Source organism: Crotalus tigris, unplaced genomic scaffold (assembly GCF_016545835.1).
Source record: "Crotalus tigris isolate CLP2741 ecotype Arizona unplaced genomic scaffold, ASM1654583v1 scf7180000017937.1871474, whole genome shotgun sequence".
NCBI lineage: Eukaryota > Metazoa > Chordata > Lepidosauria > Squamata > Viperidae > Crotalus > Crotalus tigris.
The window spans coordinates 1,731,573-1,752,602 of record NW_024096729.1 but is presented as its reverse complement, the minus strand read 5'-3'; the positions used below and the strand labels follow the sequence as shown (position 1 = coordinate 1,752,602).

The 21,030-nt window shown below is 37.8% G+C and overlaps 1 protein-coding gene across 1 annotated transcript; it reads left to right on the top strand.

Moving 5' to 3' along the window:
• Positions 1-229: 229 nt before the first annotated feature.
• WEE2 (WEE2 oocyte meiosis inhibiting kinase) lies at positions 230-19,889 on the top strand. Its single transcript, XM_039344784.1, has 12 exons — positions 230-290; positions 3,121-3,482; positions 5,527-5,726; positions 9,351-9,402; positions 11,526-11,698; positions 13,382-13,503; positions 15,004-15,150; positions 15,923-16,024; positions 16,927-17,012; positions 17,895-18,065; positions 18,154-18,296; positions 19,446-19,889. The coding sequence occupies exons 2-12, from the start codon at positions 3,126-3,128 to the stop codon at positions 19,642-19,644; spliced, it is 1,752 nt and encodes a 583-aa protein (XP_039200718.1). The 5' UTR covers positions 230-290; positions 3,121-3,125; the 3' UTR covers positions 19,645-19,889.
• Positions 19,890-21,030: the final 1,141 nt, after the last annotated feature.

Here is a 21,030-nt window from a genome sequence, read left to right as displayed (position 1 = left end):
GATTCCCGGCGCTCCGATCCTTTGTGCGCGCGGATGCAAGCCTGGGCGAATCTGGAAGATGAAGTCCGAGCTTCTGCATGGCTTATTGGGAAGGCAATCCTCCCGCCTCCGTCGGACTGGAGCCGGCTCTCGAACAGAAAAAGCGCATAGGAGGATTGCAGGGCTGGAAAGCAAGCTCCTACTCGAGCTTCAGCCAGAAGTAAACCTCACTTCAGCTAAAAACAACCACCGCCAACAGAATTTAAAGCTGACAATCTGCTGAGTAGCATTGAAATTCAGAACAATTCCCTGTAAGGTCTATTATCCGCTAAGATCATCGTTTTAAAAACGTGCAGGGGTGTATTCATGAAATCAGGGAAATGTAATATCTGACTATTTATATCTTGGATATGCATTTCCTCGGACTGGAGACCCAGATCTGGATTGCAAAGTTTCCGACGACCACTAGATGGGGCCGATGGGATCTTCATGCAGAGTTTTGCAACGTACTCCAAGGAGATTTTTTTTTTTTTTAATCAAATCCATCGCTGACACGGTCAGGGACCCACTTGCTGGGCACTTTGGCACAGCATCTTTAAACGTGATTAAATCGTGGGGTTTACACAATAACGTTAAACTAACCACACAGCCTCGGGTTTCACAACATCAGCCACAAAAAGTATTTACCAAAATTCAAATTAAGCAAGCTTGACAAGGCACCTGAACATGGTGAAAAAGCAGTCTAAATTGTACTAAATGAACCAAAATGTAATCAGTTGGCTGGCTCATCCTTATCCTAACTCAGGATGGGCTTAAGCATGGTTTATTGAACGACCTCTTCACCAGCTTGGGTTCACACAGATATTTCAAATTATAAATCATGCGTTACAAACCATTATGACTGAGTTCCACACAATACACTAAAACCAAATTATGGTTGTAACATAGTGAGCAGAGGCTTTAAGGATTACCGGCCTCCTTATCATGCAACTACTTATGTAATATATTTGACAGTCCTGTGTCATATGCCACCTCATTCAAAATGATTCTGGTGATGCATATGAATAATACCACCATGAATATCCCTGTATATTAAAACAGCTCACACACAATACCCATGTAAGATAGAAAAACAACTACAAACAGGAAAAATAATTGCATATCAATAACATACTAGGGTCTTTTGAGTCTATTTAATCAGGTGATTAAATAGGAAGGCCACAAATCCCAAACTATATTAGATAAGATACTGTTTGCTGATGTCTGCTTGGATATAATTCCAATTTATTGCCTAGATGTTCAGTGCGATCAGACATTAAATCCTATATGCACTAAGTACATTTATTTGCACCATGACTTTAATAATTTTACAAACAACTCAAGGAGGTGAACATATCCAACACGCATTTGTCTCCTTTTGCCCTCACAATAGCAACCCGGTGAGGTGAGGTGAGCTGAGAGTGAGTGACTGGCCCAAGGCACTGTATTTCAAACTTGGTGACTTGAAGTTGTGTGGACTTCAACTCCTAGAATTTTCCACCAGCATGCTGACTGAGGAATCCTGGGTGTTAAAGTCTACATATCTTCAAGCTGCGAAGTTTGCAAAACTCTGATCTCTAGCATATATTGGGTCTATTAATAGCAATAGTTTTCATGTTTCCCAACATGGGAATCTTTCCCAAATTTTACCTGAATGTTCCAGAAGCTGAATCACTTGCTAGGATATAGAAGGATGTAGCTGACTTGGGTTTATCTCAAAAACCTAAGCAGAGATGAACCTAGTTAGAATCAGATCAGAGACCAGAAAATTATTGAGCTGTACAGTGGGTGAATAGCAAAAGATATTTTGGAAGCAAGCAACGGCAAACTACTTCCAAACTGTAAGATTCCCTTCCCCAGAGCTACAGTTCAGTGATTTGTGATTTTGTTTAAAGGCATCCTTATCTTGCCTTTGCTTAAGGTCCATCAACTCATCTTGCAATATTGTTTAATTCTGAATGACTTAAAGAGCAATGAAAGTTTTTACAGAATTACTTTAGAGAACACAGGATATGCAGGAAGTGATGTTTGTAAACTCCTCCAGCATAATCCATAAGGCCCAATGAGTGGTTTTAACAGGAAATTCAAGGATAATTTTGAATAGATGCTACTGTGCTTTTAACTTCAGTACCAGTTGAGTTGCTGCAATTGCTGTTGGGGTAGTGAATAAGTTTTTCTGTCATAAAAGGGTTGGGAGTAAGGCAATATTTGCTACCTGGTTCAATGTTTTTGTATCTACAGAAACCTTTTCTTCTCTTGACTGGGAGACTACATAGTAAAGACATTATGTCCAACCTTTCTTTAATTTACTTATATATCAGCTGGATGACTTAAACCTTGTATGACAAGTGTTTGCCTCAAATGAGTGCATACCTTATCCCAGTCACGCTTACCTGAAAATGTGCTGAAGTGTACTTACTGAATGGGGTTATTTCCTTTTTAGTCTACACAGCATGTTAGTTTAATAGAATATTGTGCCATGATTTCACTGAAAAATAGCGGCCTGTCCTTTTTTAAAAGGCTATTTACCATACCAGATAGCGTTCATTTGAATCTGGATATAAAATAAGGGCCTTTTCAAAATGGTGCTCTGTATGTAAAGCTTGCCTCTGAACAGCTAGCAGTAGTTATCTGATTAGGAACAAATCAAGACAGTTTATTATAAAGGCTAACCAAGTCCTTGAAGAAGAAACTAAAAGCTTTTTAAAGAATTGAGCTTGATTTGAAGAAACAAACTCATCATCTAGGATGCAAACTTGGCATATCTGATTTCAGGATTGTGATAGTTACTATATAGAGTTCATGTCTTTTGTGAAATACTTTCTGGCTGAATTCATGCATGTTAAATCTTAAGGTGGTTTGTGAATCTAACTTTGAAATCTGTGAGCCATTTTGTTTAAATCCAGTTGCTTAGAGTTTAATTGAATCATAGTTAAGCAAAGCATAATTTGATGTCTGAATCCAGACTATGATTTTGACTGGGCGTATCTGTTGCACTTCTCTGTTAGCACTATATGTGAGCCATGATAAGCCTCTCTAAGCCATAATCAGCACACTAATTAAATTATGTCTTAGCGTGATATGTCTTCCTGTCTTTTTCAGCTGCAATGGATGATTGGAGCAGCAGTAACAAACTCATACAGAGGCTGGATTTTTCCAGATGTGGAGAAGACAGTGAGTTGGAAGAGGATATTAGCTTAAGAGTGGAAGATACGAAGCATGTCACTCCACAGAAAAATTGTGAGTTTCAGAACTGGAGAACGAATTCTCCTTTCCCAGTGACCCCTCAGAGACAATTGAATGATTGCTCTCCGGCACGCCCAGGTTCTTGGGTGAATCCTATCAGGGGATGTAGGGGATCTTTGCGAAAGAAAACTGTCCCTTTGGAAGATTATCCTGGAACTCCTTTGCATTATGTTACTTGGCAGAAGCTGCAACTCTGTGATACCCCGAATACTCCAAAGGTATGGTGATGATGACAATAATAATTCACAAACTGTTCTTCCAAGAGTATCCAAGCCAACTACTGTAAGAGCATATTCTTGATCTTCAGTCTTTCATCATGCTTGAAACTTAATATTGCTAATTGCTTCTGGATTTATGGTCCATAAAACATATATGCTGTTTTAAGTGAAATTGGTCATGTCAGCTCTCTCCTTCCTTAGAGGAGAGGCAGAGGCTACATATTCCTCCATTAGTGTTCAGCTTTGAATTCTTTGGGTGAATCCCAAACAGTGTGCCCAGACATAATAATAAGCTTCAGAAGATGAATCTAAGCTTGTTACTTGAAGAGCACCGAAAGGCACATTTTGAGATTTTAATTAAATTATGTATTATATCCATCCGAGCATGAACATTGTTTTATTAGACTCTACTGCATAACATATATGCATAGTAATGAGCAGCATTCAAGTTATGCTAAACAAACATAATTTACCCCTTGCTTATTCTTTGGGAATTGTAAAATGTGGCAGTACATTTGGATTGTAAGCCTCCAACAACTGGATGGGTTGGATTTCTGCTCTCACAATCATGGGGCTGGTCACTATCACTTGTTTGGATCATTTGCACAGGATTACTGTGAAGATAAAATGAATAACAGGGAAGAGAAGGTTCCTCTGTTCCACAGTGAAAAGGGAAGATAAAAATGTACATCTGCTTCAGAGGTGATGCTGGGCTAGATACCAATGCGTTTTGGGAGCTCCATTCTACCTATCCTCATGAAAGCAATGCCTACATTTTTCTGGATGAATAGCTAGGGATCAAGAGAATATGTTCACCTTTGTTCTTGATTTTTTAACAAGATGACTCAATGCAGCACTGCAGATAGAACTATACTTCAAAGCATCTCCTGACTTTTTGTCATATAGGCTTAGATGTAGACTCCCAGCAGGATGTAGAGTATGATCCTGGTGCATTATTTAATTCTATTTTGCTTTCTTAAAATTTGAAATGGAACTATCTGAACATTCCACATTCTGTCTTTCTGCTAATTTGGATGGATGTCTAAAGACTGCATGAACATCTAGAGCACTGATTGAGGCTTTGCTGTCAGAAATAACTTACTGACAAAATAACAAAGATAAGCAATTAGACATTCTTCTTTCCTTGATTTCTAAAACTGTATAACTGACAAAGAACAGCTTAACAGGAAACTGAGGTTCATAGCTGACCTCTGGTTTTCAGGCTGCAAATAAAGAAGAGCCTTTCAGAACGGCTCAAAGCTTAATTCAGAGATTGGATGAGTTTCAGCCGTGCATTGCTGGGAAAGATTCCAGATTGAGATCTCAATATAACCAATACTGACTGATGGACTAATAGTCTATCCCTTTATGAGCAGTTCCCTAAAACTATTCTATAATTATCTCCTTTGATAGAAGAGTGCTAAAAATTGCAGCTAATCTTATCTCTTGCTTGTTCCAATAGCTGTACTTACCCAAAATGACAAGGGAAATAATCATAGAACTGTGGGGAAATGTCATTGCAATGGCCATTGGAAGCCCCCAAACGTGTAGGGATGTGAAAGGATAGTGTTGGTCTTTGATCTGGGCAGCCCTTCTGTATGGAAATATCCTTGATTCCAGCCAATGTCCTTGATTAAGCAGAATCAAGTGACAAAGTCCTTGCTGGAATGAGCCAGTTAGGGGTGAATGTAGGAAGGCATTACTGGACTCCTTGGAAGATGGCATGCTACTACAGTTTTTTTTAAAAAAAACATTCTTCATTCTTTGCAAAGTGAAGAGGGAAATCTTTGCTTTCTGCAAGGTGGATTCAGAGTGGATAGATGTTGGGTTTTCCCCCCAATGTGAGTCTCACAAGACCATCTGAGTGCATTAGATCAAATTTGAACTGGTTTAGTAAAAAGGTGTGTGGAGCATGCAACAATTCTGAAATACAGTAAAAGCCTGCATAATGTATTTTGATATTGGGAATATTAGATCTTAAGCAGTTGTAAAATCCTCATGCTAAAGAGGTTTTCCCATTTTATTTGTTTGCATTTTGCTCTAGAGTCTCTTAAGTAAGACAGCTTTCCCTTCACCTGTGGGAAAACTTCCCTCCAAAGGGATGAGGAACTTGAGATTCACTTCCTGTCCTGACCCAGAGGAGGCTCCTCCAGCTTCTTTGGTTAATATTAATCCATTTACACCTGAATCGTATCGACAGATGGTCTTCCATCCCAGTGGCAAGAGGAAAGCCAGAGGGGAGTCGTGAGTGTTTTCTTCCTAAGATATTTCTCAAAGGATGCAAAATAAGATGATCAGGTAGTCATCTCTGTAGACTCATAAGGTTAGAATTTAGATTGATTAATGTAACTTACTGATCCAAAGAGAAATCCAAATGGAAGCATCCATGAGACATAGTTGTCTAGTTTCTGGTTAGATATATTCAACACAATCAAAACATCGCAGCTCCCCTCTGTTGAACTATTCTTACTATTCGGTAATTTTTCCTAATGTTCATCTGGAATCTGCCTTCCTATAACACAGAAAACTATTCTATTTTCTTGATGAATAAGATAGAGAGCAGGTCCCGATTCCCACTGTGTAACATCCAGCTGCTTGAAGAATATTATTTTAGTATTCAAGAGCATTAGTGATCCACTGGCTTTCAAAATCTGTTTCAAGAAATAAATATTCTCAGCAGCCTGTTGGACTCATCAACAAGATGAATAGAAATGATGGACATGCTTTTCAGAACAATTTGCTTACTGTTTCTGTTCCTGCCCCCAAAACATACTCTGCAAGAGACAGGATATTTCCAAAAATATTGCTGTAGTTTATGAAGAGGCCCAGAAGGGTTAACCAGTGTAACATAAAGTGTATATGTCTTTCAGAGAAGGCTAGACAGCAATCTAATATTTTCACTTTGAATTTATCTTTCATTTATGCAGTAGGATGATTGGTCTATAAGTCCCCCATTTAATATGATTCTACAAGATGTCAGAGGATAAATCACCGAGGCAAAATTCTCTGAAGATAGAAAGTTCTCAATGCCATCACCTTAATTGAAATAGTTGTTTTCGCTATATGTCAGAAAGAATTGTGTGAATCAGCAAAAGCTTCCCGTTAAGAATGTCTATATACATTTATTGGAAACCTTTGGCCTAAACTTCAAAGCTAAATTGCCAAACCACCTGGGAATTAGGATGGGATTGGGGAGTGGGGGAACCATATTTATATTTTACTATTAAATAAAACTAAATTACACACACATCCATATTCATTTTACAATTAGCCTCAGGAATATGGTAAGAGGAAAGCAAACAATGGTATCATTTTGTTATATTTATTTATTTATTTATTTATTTATTTATTTATTTATTTATTTATTTATTTATATCCTGCCTTTATTATTGGTGCTAGTGGTAGTGCAGTGGTTAGAATGCAATATTGCAGGCAAACTTTGCCCACTGCCAGGAGTTCAATCCTGATCTGCTTAAGGTTGACTCAGCCTTCTATCCTTCTGAGGTCAGTAAAATGAGGACTCAGATTGTTGGGTGCAATATGCTGAGTCTGTAAACTACCTAGAGAGTGCTGTAAATCACTGTGGAACAGTATATAAGTCTAAGTCAGTGGTTCTCAACCTGTGGGTCGGGACCCAATTTGGGGTCGAACGACCATTTCACGGGGGTCGCCAGACAATGCAATCCGCCATTTTTTCCCCCTTTTCCTTGGCTGTGCTACTCCCTTTTATTCTCTTGGCTTTTGAAAGCCAATAGAATAGACTCTCTTGAATAGAGTCCAATTCTATTGGCTTTCAAAAGCCAATAGGAATTGTCCAGGCTGTCTCTGCCCTGCTGAGCCCGCCAAAAGTCCCATTCTGCAAACGGTGCTGCACCAGTTGAGTAGTCCTCAACTTACGACCAGTTGAGTAGTCCTCGACTTACAACCGGTTGGGGGTCGCGGCATTAAAAAGGTTGAGAACCACTGGTCTAAGTGCTATTGCTATTACAAATAACTCAAGGTGGCAAACACACACAATACTCCTTCCTATTTTCCCCACAACAACAACTCTCTGAAGTGAGAGGGAGGGACTGGCTCAAGGTAACCAGCCAGCTTTTATACTTAACGTGGGACTAGAACTCATCATCTCCTGATTTCTAGGCCAGTACCATAGCAATTTATCCAAGTTAATCGCATTGTATAAACAGTCATGATTTCCCAAAGAAAGGGAATTTTCTATTGCACATATTTTATTTCATTTTATGAACTTGTGTGGTAGTGATCCTCAATGGTTCATAATAAACAATAAAAATAATAGAATAACAGGACAATCCTTCCCACTAAGCAACCAAACTATTAACTGCCTGACTAAGCCCTATCGTAGCCCAATGCTTGTAGGAATAACCAGATCGTCATAGCCTTCTGGAAGGCTAAAAGAGTAGGGGCTCTTTGAGTGGGAGGCTATTCCAAAGACTAGGGCTGCAGAGAAGACACCCCTCCACAGTCCCATGAGATGACAATATTTAAGGGAAGAGATCTGGCACTGTATTATGTAGGGCTTTAAATAATCAGCATCTTGAACTGCACCTGGAAAACAAATGGGAACCAGTACAGCTCATGCAACAACAGTCTAATTTGGGCAAACTATGGAGTGTCCAAAACTGCATGCACTGCTGCATTCTGGAGTAGTTGTTTTCTGGGTGATCTTCAAGGCCAGCCCTATGTATTGCATCAATCCAACTGGGAATTTATAAATCATGCATGATCATCAACAAGTCCACCCTGTTTGGATGTAATTAGTGCATAAGAAGAATTTATGCGTCCCTGGCCATCGTTGGCACTTGCTCTTTCAGAAGGAGTTATGACTCTTGAAAAACCCCAAAATTGCTACCTCTTGGGGGAGTGATATAAGGGGGGGGGGGGTAAGGGGCAAACACTCACAACAATTCCTTCTTGCTAAGGTTCAATCACAGCCACTTTCTTCTTATCCCGACCCTTACATCTCCAGGCACCAAGCAAGCTCTTGAATAGCATCAATTGCTTGGCATGGAGTAGAAATGTATAACTGAGTATCATTCATACTCTGATGATACTAAACCCCATGCTGGGATTGACCTTACCCAGCAGCTTCATATAGATATTAAATAGATCTTTTTGCAGAATTGTAATTCCCAGGTTGTCTAAAAATCGGGTGTAAAATTGATTTAAGCCTGTATTGTAGATCCATTTGTTGTTTGTTGGCCTAGTATAGAAAGAAAAGTTTGAGTCCTCACTGAATACCACAACAGTGACTCTCATTATTAAATGTTTGTTACGGTGTGTTCCCCTGTTCACTGCAGGAGTTACCATACATCTACAGACACTGAACAAAAAAGACGTCTGACCTGATCTTGCTAACCTGCCATAGCTGGAGACAGATTTCCTTCCAAGGCAGCTTAGAATAGCATACTGTCATTCCCCATATTATTTTATTTTATTATTTTATTTAGGCTCATAACTTCAATATAATAGGAAAGTGTTCCTTTATGAAAAATATAAATTAATAACATCTCCCAAATTCAGAGGTGCATCTGCTAGGGTTCTAGAATGAATGATTTTCAGTTCTTTGAATGTTGATCTATAGAAGTATCTATATAACTCCTTCGTAGAGCCTGAGCATATCTCCAAAATAATAGTGCTACCGGAGCTTGGCTGCAAAATAAATCTAATGATAATTATATGGTAGAAAATTATTGAAAACTCTTTGTTACCACATACCAGCTATTTGGATTCACAGCAATTCACAGATATGATACCCATAGAAACTACTAATATTGAAATATTTAGAAGGTTCACGCCTATATCATTGGAATACGAAACTAACACATGTGATTAAACTTACCATTTTAGAGAGGATCCCAACCAAACAGATGGACCAATGGAGCTGGGAATGCCTGCCAAGGTGAGTAATAAGTGTTGTTAGTTTCAAAGTCATGTCTGACCCATCGCGACCCCATGGACAACGTTCCTCCAGGCCTTCCTGTCCTCTACCATCTTCTGGAGTCCATTTAAACTCACGCCTACTGTTTCAGTGACTCCATTCAGCCACCTCATTCTCTATCGTCCCATTCTTCTATTGCTCTCAATCTTTCCCAGCATTAGGTTCTTCTCCAGTGAGTAATACCACCCAATTTTACTTAATTTGCTTGCAAGAAAATATCTGCACTACCCCTGAACAATAGAGAAGCCATGATTTGGAACACATTTTCAAAGAAAAATCTACACTTTAATTTAGGAAGAAAAGAAGAAAGAAACGAAGAAGGCAGTAGTGCAATGTGTTTGTCTTTGTAATGGCTGTAGAAATCCTATGGCTCCCTATGGTTCTGGGAAAAGATATAACTGATTTAAGGAGGTACCACATCACTGTATTGCACCTTGTTAGAGTCAGATCCAGAGCATTGCATATCCATACACTATGATATGCAACACCTGTAGACTTCAGTCTGAGAGATTGCCCAACTATTGAAATGAGGCAATTATTTCAAGTGGCAGATGGTCATTGTATAGGAGCTATCTGCACTTCTGCTAAATTGGAGGGTAAAAATGTTCCAGGTACTGTGAATTCATCACCTGCCTTCAGGTGTGATAAGGACACTGTTCTAATATCCATATCACACTTTAGTGCTAATGGTAGAGTTATTTTCTCTAAATGTTTAGGGTTGCTTCCATTTAAGAGGAACACAATTTGAAACCAAAATATATGTACAATTTTAATATAACTGAAAATAATATTCTGAAGGCTAAGAAAATCCCAATTACAAAAACTATTCCTTATTTGATTATGCTACACTTTTATTAAATCAATTAAACACGTGTTTCATATTTTAATTAGTCTTCCAAGCAGCTTCTAAAATGAAATAAACATTATCTCCAATCTGTAAATATGGAAAACTATGGCCTGTTAAGGAGAAGAGATTTTGGAAATTGGGAAGTAAACTAGTTTATTGAACCCTGAATTCTTTTCTTACCATTGTTACAAATGACTATTAATTACTGCAGGATAAATTAGGCAATTAAAAGTCTCTAATTGAAAACCTAATGAAGAGAAAGCTCCTTAAAGAGTATTATGGTGTGGGGAAGAGAAAAACAGTTTTACTGAGCAGTAAATACCTTCTGCTGTTGTGTCCTCCTTCTCAAATATCCTATTATCCTCTCTTCCCCTTGAGTCACAGCAAAATTATTAGGATTTACAAGGTGGATTTTTGTTTCCTACTTGAAATGTAGAAGGGATAAAGCAGCATTGCCCTCTTCTGGTGGAAAACCAGGCTGATTCTAAAATATACTCTTTGGTCTTCTTTAGCATCTTTTCTCCCTTTGGTATTGAGAAATAAAATGAAAGGGTTAAGGTGAACCCTTAAATGAATCTTATTCATTTAAGAACAGTATTTTCAACAAACCACCCCAAAAATATCATCAGAAATATGCAGGGGTTGAAGATCTCTGGATTTCTTATTCAAGCAAACTTGTTAAAGAAATCAAGACTGGAGAAAAGGAGTAGAAAAGAGATTGCTTTGATGCTGAAGTAATCCTAGTCAGAGTATAATGATGGGAAATAGAAAATAGTTACAAGAATTTGACTGTGACTAGGGGTCTAGATAGTGAAGTACAACTCCCTGCATCCCCTCCTTAGCCATGTTTCCTAGGGATGCTTGATATTTTAATTCACAAACAACTGGACTGCCATAAAATGCTTTCCATGGCTGTATGCTCCATGGTATTGCTACTGTTTCCAGGCTAGAAGCTCTGGAACCTAGTTACTATGGTTTGAAAATTATGGATTGTTACTTTATATATTGTATAAGCTCAGGTAACTGTAACTGTCCAAAAAACTACACTTAAAGAAGGTTGAGGATGGAGCATAGTCCTCTATATCTAGAAACTATAAAATTTGGAAAGGTTTGGGTAAATAATGGCAGTGACTATACAGGAGCCTGAAGTAAGATTTTGTATTACAGGAGATCAACAAGCTCTCCTTGTTCTTTGGTGAGCAGGGCAGCCTTATTTATCCTTCTCATCTATCCTTAGAGATTCCTCTTGCGTGAGAGCAACATGGTTTCCCGCTACAAAAAGGAATTCCTTGAGCTGGAGAAGATTGGTGTGGGGGAATTTGGTTCTGTTTATAAGTGCATCAAAAGACTGGATGGTTGTGTCTATGCCATCAAACGCTCAAAGAAACCCCTTGCTGGGTCCTCAGATGAGTAAGTGTACAGTGTAAAATTATAAATATCTCTGTACATGCCACCCTTCCTCCTCCAATGATAGATTAAAACCATGTCTTCCAGACAACATTTACTTCTGAATTTCTGAAACTAAATAGTACATCTTCTATTATGTTTTCTTGACAGTATACAGATCAGTATCATTTAGCTAGGTTTTGAAAATGTCTTTCTTGCATTGAGCTTAATTCTTGAATCCATCCATATTGTTTTCTTGATAACCTATTGATATGGTTTTGCCCTAGCCTTCTGTGATATTTTTTAAAAATTCTTAGTTTTTTCTATAGTCCTGGAAACTCTGGAGGGGTCCCATCAGTGGTGGGATTCAGCCAGTTCGCACCACTTTGGCAGAACCGGTAGCTAATTTTTTGTTGCCCAGGTCCACAATGGACTTTTGGAAGCAGCATCCACACAGACATCCGGTTGTTCACATATTTGAATCGCACCACTGGGTCCCATTCAAGTATAAACTGGACTGTTTAGCTTTTTCCAAAGTCAGCTGTATGTTGCTGTTTGCTATAACTGGGCCTTGAAAAAAAGGTGACATTAAACAAATTAGGACACTTTTTTAAAAGCCATCAAACGTTTATAAACATATTTTTCATCTTGTTCTTCAAAATAGCTTTTCTTTGGTCCATTGATACAAAAGTATATGGCCACACATCTTTTAAAGAGTAAATACGGGCAAATACTTTGCTCCCAACTTTACATATTTTTAAATGTGGGGTGGTAGATTAAAATCAAAAGTGAAAGCTCTGAGACATCCATTTATTCCTTAAAATTCCTGAAATCTCCAGAATAATTAATCTCCACTCACTGTTGGAGATTAACCCTAATCCTATCAGTGTGCTGTGTAAAACCTGTTCTATCTTGTGAGCTGACAGGTTGGGCACTTCAATCTATGTTCAATGCTGTAAAAATTACCCATTTTTTAAATATTTCATCTAGCCAAGCTTTCTTTCACTTGAAAGGAAGTACCTAGAATTTTATGGCAACATGAAATACTGAAGTTTATTTACAGATAAACTGACTGAGCAGCATACAATGCTCATTGGTCAAAATATGGTCAAAATTACTTTTGACCATATGGTCAAAATTACTTTTGACCATATGGTCAAAAATCAACATTCCCAATGACATTAGAGTTTTAGATAATAACACTTCACAAGTTGTTATTAAGTTATGGAGTCCAGATCCAGCTTTTTGTCTCTGTAATTGTCCCAAAGGTGCTTTTCCAAAAGACAACTGGACTTTCTTGGGGGGGGGGGGTTCTTTGAAAACATTTCACTTCTCTTCCAAGAAGCTTCTTCAGTTCTAACTAGAGTTCTCACTAGAATTGAAGAACCTTTTTGGATAGAAGTGAAACATTTTCAAAGAAAAAACTAGAAATCCAGTTGCCTTTTGGAAAAGCACCTTTGGGACAACCATGACCTGGGTGACTGAAAATCTCCACAGATGTTTCTGTAAACTGGATTCCTGTGTTGCAGTAAGCAAAGTGATTTGCTTAGTGAATTGACTGAACTCAGCTGCTAGTGTAGTCTGCTGTGGGAACCAATCTAAGGTATCTCCAGAACAACTTCTGAAACCCTTTCCTGTCAAAATCCTAACCTCATAACAGTATCCTAGCTGGAATTGTGGCTCTCTTTTTTCTGTGTCTGCCTGCAGGCAGATGGCTTTGCGGGAAGTCTATGCACATGCAGTACTTGGTCATCATCCCCATGTTGTCCGTTACTACTCTGCTTGGGCAGAAGATGATCACATGATCATACAGAATGAGCACTGCAATGGTAAGGAAATGGGTCCCTCTGAAGATTTTTGCTTCACAGTGCCAAATTCAGGAAACATTATGAATTCTTTCATGCAATGCAGCCTTATGGATAACATGATATATATCTTGCACCAGACTTCCATGCTAGTTGTAAATTATGGGGCTTATAGTTTACTACTTTGTAATGGGGCAAAGGATTTCAGGTTGAGAGAGGCTGTAACAATTAATTATGTTTAATATCTGTGAACTTTAAAAGTCTAGTACTAATGAGTTCAGGTATCAAGAATTGTAATAAGAGAAGGTATGGGAGAAAATAGATGTGCTTCTGAATTCCTAGTTCTTTTAAAGTGCTCCAGCTGAGAATCAGTTCAGCATCATTCCTTCATTCAAGCTGCAGCATGTATCAAGGTACTGTGGCTTTGATGGCTTGGCCATCAGCTGGATTTTCCTGCAACTTATATGCAGATGACTTTGGTTTAAGAAACCTGGTTAGTATACTGCTATTCTAAGCCTGTAAATTATGAATATTGGTTCTCTCTAATTAGAACAAATTGCTTTTCTGTGGTAATTACCTGAAACCATTTTCTAACATCATAGCTTAATTGTAAATTCAAACCGGTTTGGGCAGTATCCTACCAAATCTTTATTGGAAACCTGATAAGAATAGCAAATGTGGTGGCTTTTCATGAAGTTTTCACATCAGCTTTCTTCATTATTCACCCTTTCCCAACCTGGTGCATTTTGTACTTGTTGGACTTCGGTTTCCAAAATTCAAGTCAGTTTTTGTCCTAGACAAGCATCAGAAATAAAGAAGAATCAAATTTAGAGAAGCTGGTTAAATCTTCATATCTCATGGGTACTTTAATATAGAATTTTGGAACCAAATCCAAGCTAATTTTCTTCTGGCTCAATGCTCAAAATCCCAAACTGGGATTTTACAAAATCTCCTGTTTTGTAATTTTAACTGCTTAAATTCTTCAGGACTTTGGGTTAGGCAGTTTTCCCATTTGTGGGAGCTCCATGATTTCCCTCCCTCCTGAGTGCCACGGTGCCCTTGCAGTAAACTTTGTGCAAGCATATTGGTTTCTTTCTCTTGTTCATCTTGTAACTGAATGTGGCAGCACTAGACAAGAAGATAAATGTGGGGCAAGGAGGAATAGATGTCATCTGCACTTCTTTTTTCATTAGGTAGAAAGGGTGTGGGTCATCTCTGGCTGTTATCCCAACAGCAAGTATAACTGCAGGATTTGCAACAAACAGTCCTGAGGATATGGAAACTGGTAATAATATTTGTGTGAAAGGGCCTCCAGACAAGTGATTCAGGGATCTATGTGCATCAGATAGCACACAGAATAACTTTGCTATGTATGAATATTTTATTGTTTTTATTATGTTACTAAGTATTTAATTGTAATATATTTTTGAATTGTAACCTGCTCAGAGTCATTGACTGAGATGGGTGGCTATAGACATTGAATTGAAATGAAATGGAATGGAATGAATGCTTGGTTTTCCATAGGTGGGAGCCTTCAGGATGTGCTTTTGGAAAATTCAAAGACAGCAGATTATTTCAAAGAATCTGAGCTGAAGGAAATTTTATTGCAAGTCTCCATGGGACTGAAATACATTCACACTTCTGGCCTGGTTCATATGGATATCAAACCCAGTAAGTGTGTTTGGTCAGTAATGCTTTATTCATTAAAGTAATTAGATCATTAGAGTGATTAGATTTTTAGTCCATCTTTGCTTCAGAACCTCGTGGTGATATATAGAATTTTTCCTTCTCCAGTTTTTTCAACAACTCTGAGGTATAGATTTTGCTTAGAGTGACTAGGCCAAATTCAGACTTGATGGCGCAATTAGCATGTGGTCATTAACACTTAAGGTTTTGAAACTTCCTCTCATATTTATTTGGAATTATAAGCATTCTGGAACAGAGCTCTGAAAGGTCACTACAGATTCTCAACTAAAGTTCACCCATAAATCATTGATTATGATTCAAGTTGTATGATCCTTAATAGACCTTGTTTCTTTCTGCCATGGGTTTAAAAATATTATGCAGTAATGTAATTGGTTGATGCTGTATAAACCACCCAACGGTAATTTGGTGTACCAAATGTGCTGTATAAACCATCCAACGGTAGTTTATTTTTAAAAATCACTTAGTACCTTGCTGTAAAGACTAATAGAATATTTGGAGGTCTATTGTATGTATGGTAATATATATATTCTATCTTTCTGCTCACATCCTTTCGCTTATCTTGCCACCTGGGACAAGATTGTTTTTCACAGCAAACAGAGTTCATACTTCTGTATTTTTCTTAATGGGCACTTTTATGATGTGCAGATGCTTATAATGTGTAAGCCACATTGACTGTAACTGATATAAGTTATCTGAATGCATATTGCAGGCTAGCACAATTTCTTCTTGATTGCAGGCAATATTTTTATATGCCGCAGTCTACCTGGGTCTGCTGGTCAAGAGGAGAGTGATGGGGAAGATGATGATATTGCTACTTCAAATGTGGTATATAAAATCGGTGTGTAACTTGGTTTCTTTTGGAGCACTTGCTGTCAAATGATTTCCGACATACACTTTGCCAATAGCATGTTTATCCATTGCTATGTCAGAGCAGGCTGCATTACACATTTCTAATCTACCATATTTATAAGTGAGTGGGTTTGAGCTAGATTATTGCTAGTTAAGTGCGATCAGTGACACCTCTGCTTCTTTGCCTGGGCTATTGCAGGCCCAGCTAAATTACAAGAGAAGGAAAACAGAACTGTAAACAACTAAAGCTGCCTGACTGAATCCTGGCTGTATTTAATATTGGAATCAGAAGAGCCAGGAGATGTAAAGACTGGTGATCTGGAAATGTTTGAAATTTGTTAGTTAATGTCACTGTCCACAATAAAAAATATAGCCAGAGTGATAATTGTTCTATTTTTGGCATGTATTCTATAGTACGCTGTTAATAGGTATTCAGATATATTGTACATTCAGTCATAAATAGCCTGTGATAAGAAGAGGTTTAGAGAAGGATAATGTTATATAGAAAAAGATCCAGGTGGCTGAGCTATCCAATATTTGTTTAAGAAAAAAGCATTTTCTGCTGGAATGCAAACTCAGTCCTGACTCTGCAGTGCTCTTCTTGCACTTTCAAATGTGATGTTCTAGGCACTGTCTTTCTTAGGAAAAGAATCTGGGTGAAATCGTATGGAGAGCTGAAGTCAAATACATTTAGAAGACAGCAGATTGAGAAAAGACAGACATGTTCATGGTCCTCTAATAACTATTTAATTGCAATTAAAATATATGCCACAAAATATTTGAATATAGATAGCTCCTAGTACAGACATAGTGGACAAGTCCAAAAATAAAACCTTTGAAAATCAGTAATGCATATAATGATTTCTGTTGCTGACAATATTCCTTTGGCAGGGGATCTTGGACATGTGACGTCCATAACCAATCCACAAGTAGAGGAGGGAGATTGCCGCTTCTTGGCCAATGAAATCTTGCAAGAGGTAAAACTCAGAGCACTTTAGGGTTGCACTGGAATCTTCAAAGCAGAAGAAACTTCTCCTGACCCTTCCAATGTTATTCCTTTTATTATACTCAGATTCATACATTAATCTTAATTTAGTAAAAGTCCCCAGACAAGAATTGAGGCATTACATTCTTAAGAGGTCCAAATGTATTGGCTTAATGCAGCTATTAGAAATCTATCTGGGTACATTTAGATAAAAAAATTAAAATTAATAGCATGGAATGAGAATACATTGAACCTAGGTCAGGAATCAATTGATGTTCAGATGTGGTAAAAAAGTAAAGGTTCCCCCTGCCAGCCATGTCTGACTCTAGAGGAATTCTCGAAGTTGAAGTCCACAAGTCTTAAAGTTGCCATGGTTGAGGACCCCTGCTCTAGAGAGTGCTGCCTATTTCTGATTCACAGTTATAGCCAGTGTTTTCTGAAGATGCTTCCTTGGTCATGTGGCCAATATGACTATATGCCAAAAGCACACAGAACACTGTTACACTCTTCTATTCCTAATCATTTATAGTTCTGATAAGGGTTAATGTAGTTGTAGCTCCACACTTCTAGAGGGTAATGAGTTGCCTATTTCAGAATTATAGCTAATATTGGCATATTCTAGTATGTTTGCTAATTGTGTTTGACCTTTGTATTTCATGTCAATGAAAACCTAGTAACCAGATTTATATTTAAAGAAAACATTTCTTATGCACCTTCTGGTCCACAGCAAATACTGTAATTTCTAGAAATATGTATAGAATGTTGTGGGAATGCCACTTATGTAAACCTATGCGTTATTGTTTTTAAAATATTATTTTCTTAACTGAATGTGACCTGACATGGGTGTATGGGTTTTCTCTTATTTCCTCCATAGCAATATTGCTATCTGCCCAAGGCAGACATCTTTGCTCTTGCCTTAACTATTGCTCTGGCAGCAGGTGCGGCTCCATTGCCTGCCAATGACACCCCGTGGCACCACATCCGCAGAGGCAACCTTCCACGTATCCCTCAGCAACTGTCATGTGACTTTACAGAACTGCTCAAGGTGAGTCCTTTTGGGGGAGCCAAGAAGAATGCTGGCATTGAAAATCTGGTGGTGAAAGACCTTTCTCTTTTGTTTTGTGGAATATCAGCTTATGGTTCATCCTGACCCAGTAGTGAGGCCATCAGCTGCTGCACTAACCAAGCACTCTCTCCTCCGACCATCTCTTGGCAAGGCTGCCCAGCTTCAGGAACAGCTCAATGTGGAGAAATTCAAAACTGCTATGCTGGAAAGGTGAAGTCCTGTGCTTTCTAATAGCAAAGAAAGATGTGTAAATGGTACAGTTGTGTACAAAGTGGCTTGGAAGCTAACTCCTTTCTTGGAGAACTTACTCTAGCTGCTACTTACATCTGTATTTGAATTTCATACCCTGATCCCTTTATCCCTCTCAGCCAGTGGTGGGATTCAGCTGGTTTGCAACCCTTTGGCAGAACTGGTAGCTAATTTTTTGTTGCCCAGGCCCAGAATGGACTTCTGGAAGCGGCATCCACACAGAGAACCGATTGTTCACATATTTGAATCCCACCACTGCTCTCAGCCATCACAGAATATAAATATGCTGATTTTGTAGTCTTTAACAAAATATTACACAGAGGAAATTTCTCTTGAAAGGTTAAAGTTCTATTGTTTTGAAAAGATAGATGTTGTTTATTGTTGATTTTTTCATGAGTTCTTGTTATGTATCTCCTTTTAAGTGCTTTTTTCACACCATATATGCATGAAACAAGGTGGAGATGGTAGCAGTCCATTTGGTTATATAGGAATGCCAAGTCAGGTGTCTTCAGCAGCCCTTTTAAAAATTGACAAACCATCTTTCTAATTTTACATGAGACAGGAAAAAAATACTGCATACAGGGAATAATATTAATTTAAATTAAGTGTAGTGTTTGTGCTAGCGCAGCTCACTTTTTCAGATAAAGGTCCATGTTTGTTTTTTTATTAGAGTATGGCTATCTAGCAAATCAGGCAAGAACAGGACAAAAATATATTGAATTTAAATGCTAAAGTTTGAATATAGTTAATAATGTAATACTTTTACTATACAATTATTTTTTAGAAGCAGAGTTAAGAGGTCTTATGATTCCCTCAAAGTCTTTCATGGCATCATGACTTTATGCCCTTGTTATACAGGATGAATTGGCATTTATTTCACAAGCTATTCTCCATTGCAAGGCTCTCTCCATGACAAGAAAACATATGGAATTTGAATTCAGCAGCTCTGTTCTAGTGTAAGAGATCATTTTACTCCAGAATGAGGAAGCATCTATTGAATTAAGAAAACCGAACATACTGAGCTGCATTCTTAATTTTGGGAAAGATTCCATTCATTTCATTATGATCCACTGGATTGTTTATTAATCCTATTGTCTTATTTTTGTGTAGAGAGCTGAGAGCAGCCCGGGTTGCCCAAGCCTTTCAAAAGGATCCATCTTTAGAACGGACCAGAGCACAAGAATCTGGAATTGGTTTAAGGCATCAAAACACCAAGAAGCGGCTGGTGGGAGGAAAAAATACTCGATCTTTTAGTTTTACCGCTAGTGGCTATCGAGGACCAGGATATTCTAGTCATTCAAATAACTGAAAGGCAGTGTGAAAAGTGCTCATTTGGTTGAGAAAGTCATATTTTTACCTAAATATGTCAATGACTCCAAGGAACCATAGTGCTGGTTTGGATCTTTCACTCTACAAGAACAACGTATTATATTACCACATAAACCACCTTAGTCTTCTCTGAATCCAACAGCTATAACTCATAAATCCAATCAGACATATACCTCAGAAGAGGCTCATGACAAAACTTTTAAGCAGAACAAATCTTCAAAGTAAACTTCCGTAAATGTTATGCTTCGATGCATCGTACTAATACTCGGGGTTATATTCCAATGTATTCAGAAGGGTGTCAAGCCTTACTTAAGTTAATTGGCATATTTTCTCCCTTGGATTTTCTGAACATCCATAGCTTTCTTTATTCATCTTTTATATCCATTCATTTTTAAAGATCTCTGTATCCCACTGTTTGCTTTTTTAAGTCAGAAATTACCATTTGCAGAGAACCATTACCATTTGTTTAAAGGACTGACTTCTTAGGCAATAGTGGGTAACTGGTATTCTTGTAGATTGTAAGAAGCCGGGTCCTACCTTGGGATTCTGTTCTCAACAAAGAACACAACTTGAGTGAAATATATTGTATTAAACAGGCTAAGCAGATAAAATTTAATAAAGTACAGAAGTTGAGAAAAACGTGTTTTCAAATTAGATTATATCTCCTTCCACATGCAGTAGCAGGGAGGTTAAACATGTTTTTTTCAGAAAGTGGATGCCTGTTTTATTTTTGATGAATGACAGATATATAGAAAATAATTTTCATACCTAGGTGTGAACATTTGAATCATGTAGACAATAGATCTTTTTTTAAAGAGTCCTACAATTATATTTTGTAAAAAAAATTAAAGCAAATCTAATAAAGTAAGTCTGATATTACAGTCAAAATGTTAACTATGGATAGAATTGCATGTCCGAAGCTCACTCTTCTATTTATAAGTTTAGTTATAAACTTACTATATAAGCTCCCTAGACATTCCTGAATACGGTTTTATGTCTAGCTGCTGGACAGCCAACAGTCTATTGAGAGCTTTTTTTAGTTGCACTTGTGAATAAAGCTTTTGAAGTTGTTCATTTAAAGGATTGCATATTTTGCAGACTGCTTTGAGATTTTACAAGAGAGAGATGGCAACTTTAGCCACTTTTAACACATTGCTGTGCCTATTCTGTAGACACATAACCTTGTAGAGTTGCTTCCTAATGGGAATGGACAAACTAATTCTGCTTGGAGGAAATGTCATTGGATGAATTGTTAAGACTGCATTAAAATATTCCTTTGTAGAGGTCAAGGTAGGTATCAGTAAGTCTAGGTGTGGTAAAGAATTGTCACTGGTAAATTAAAGTCCAGAAATAGTAAACTTTCCCT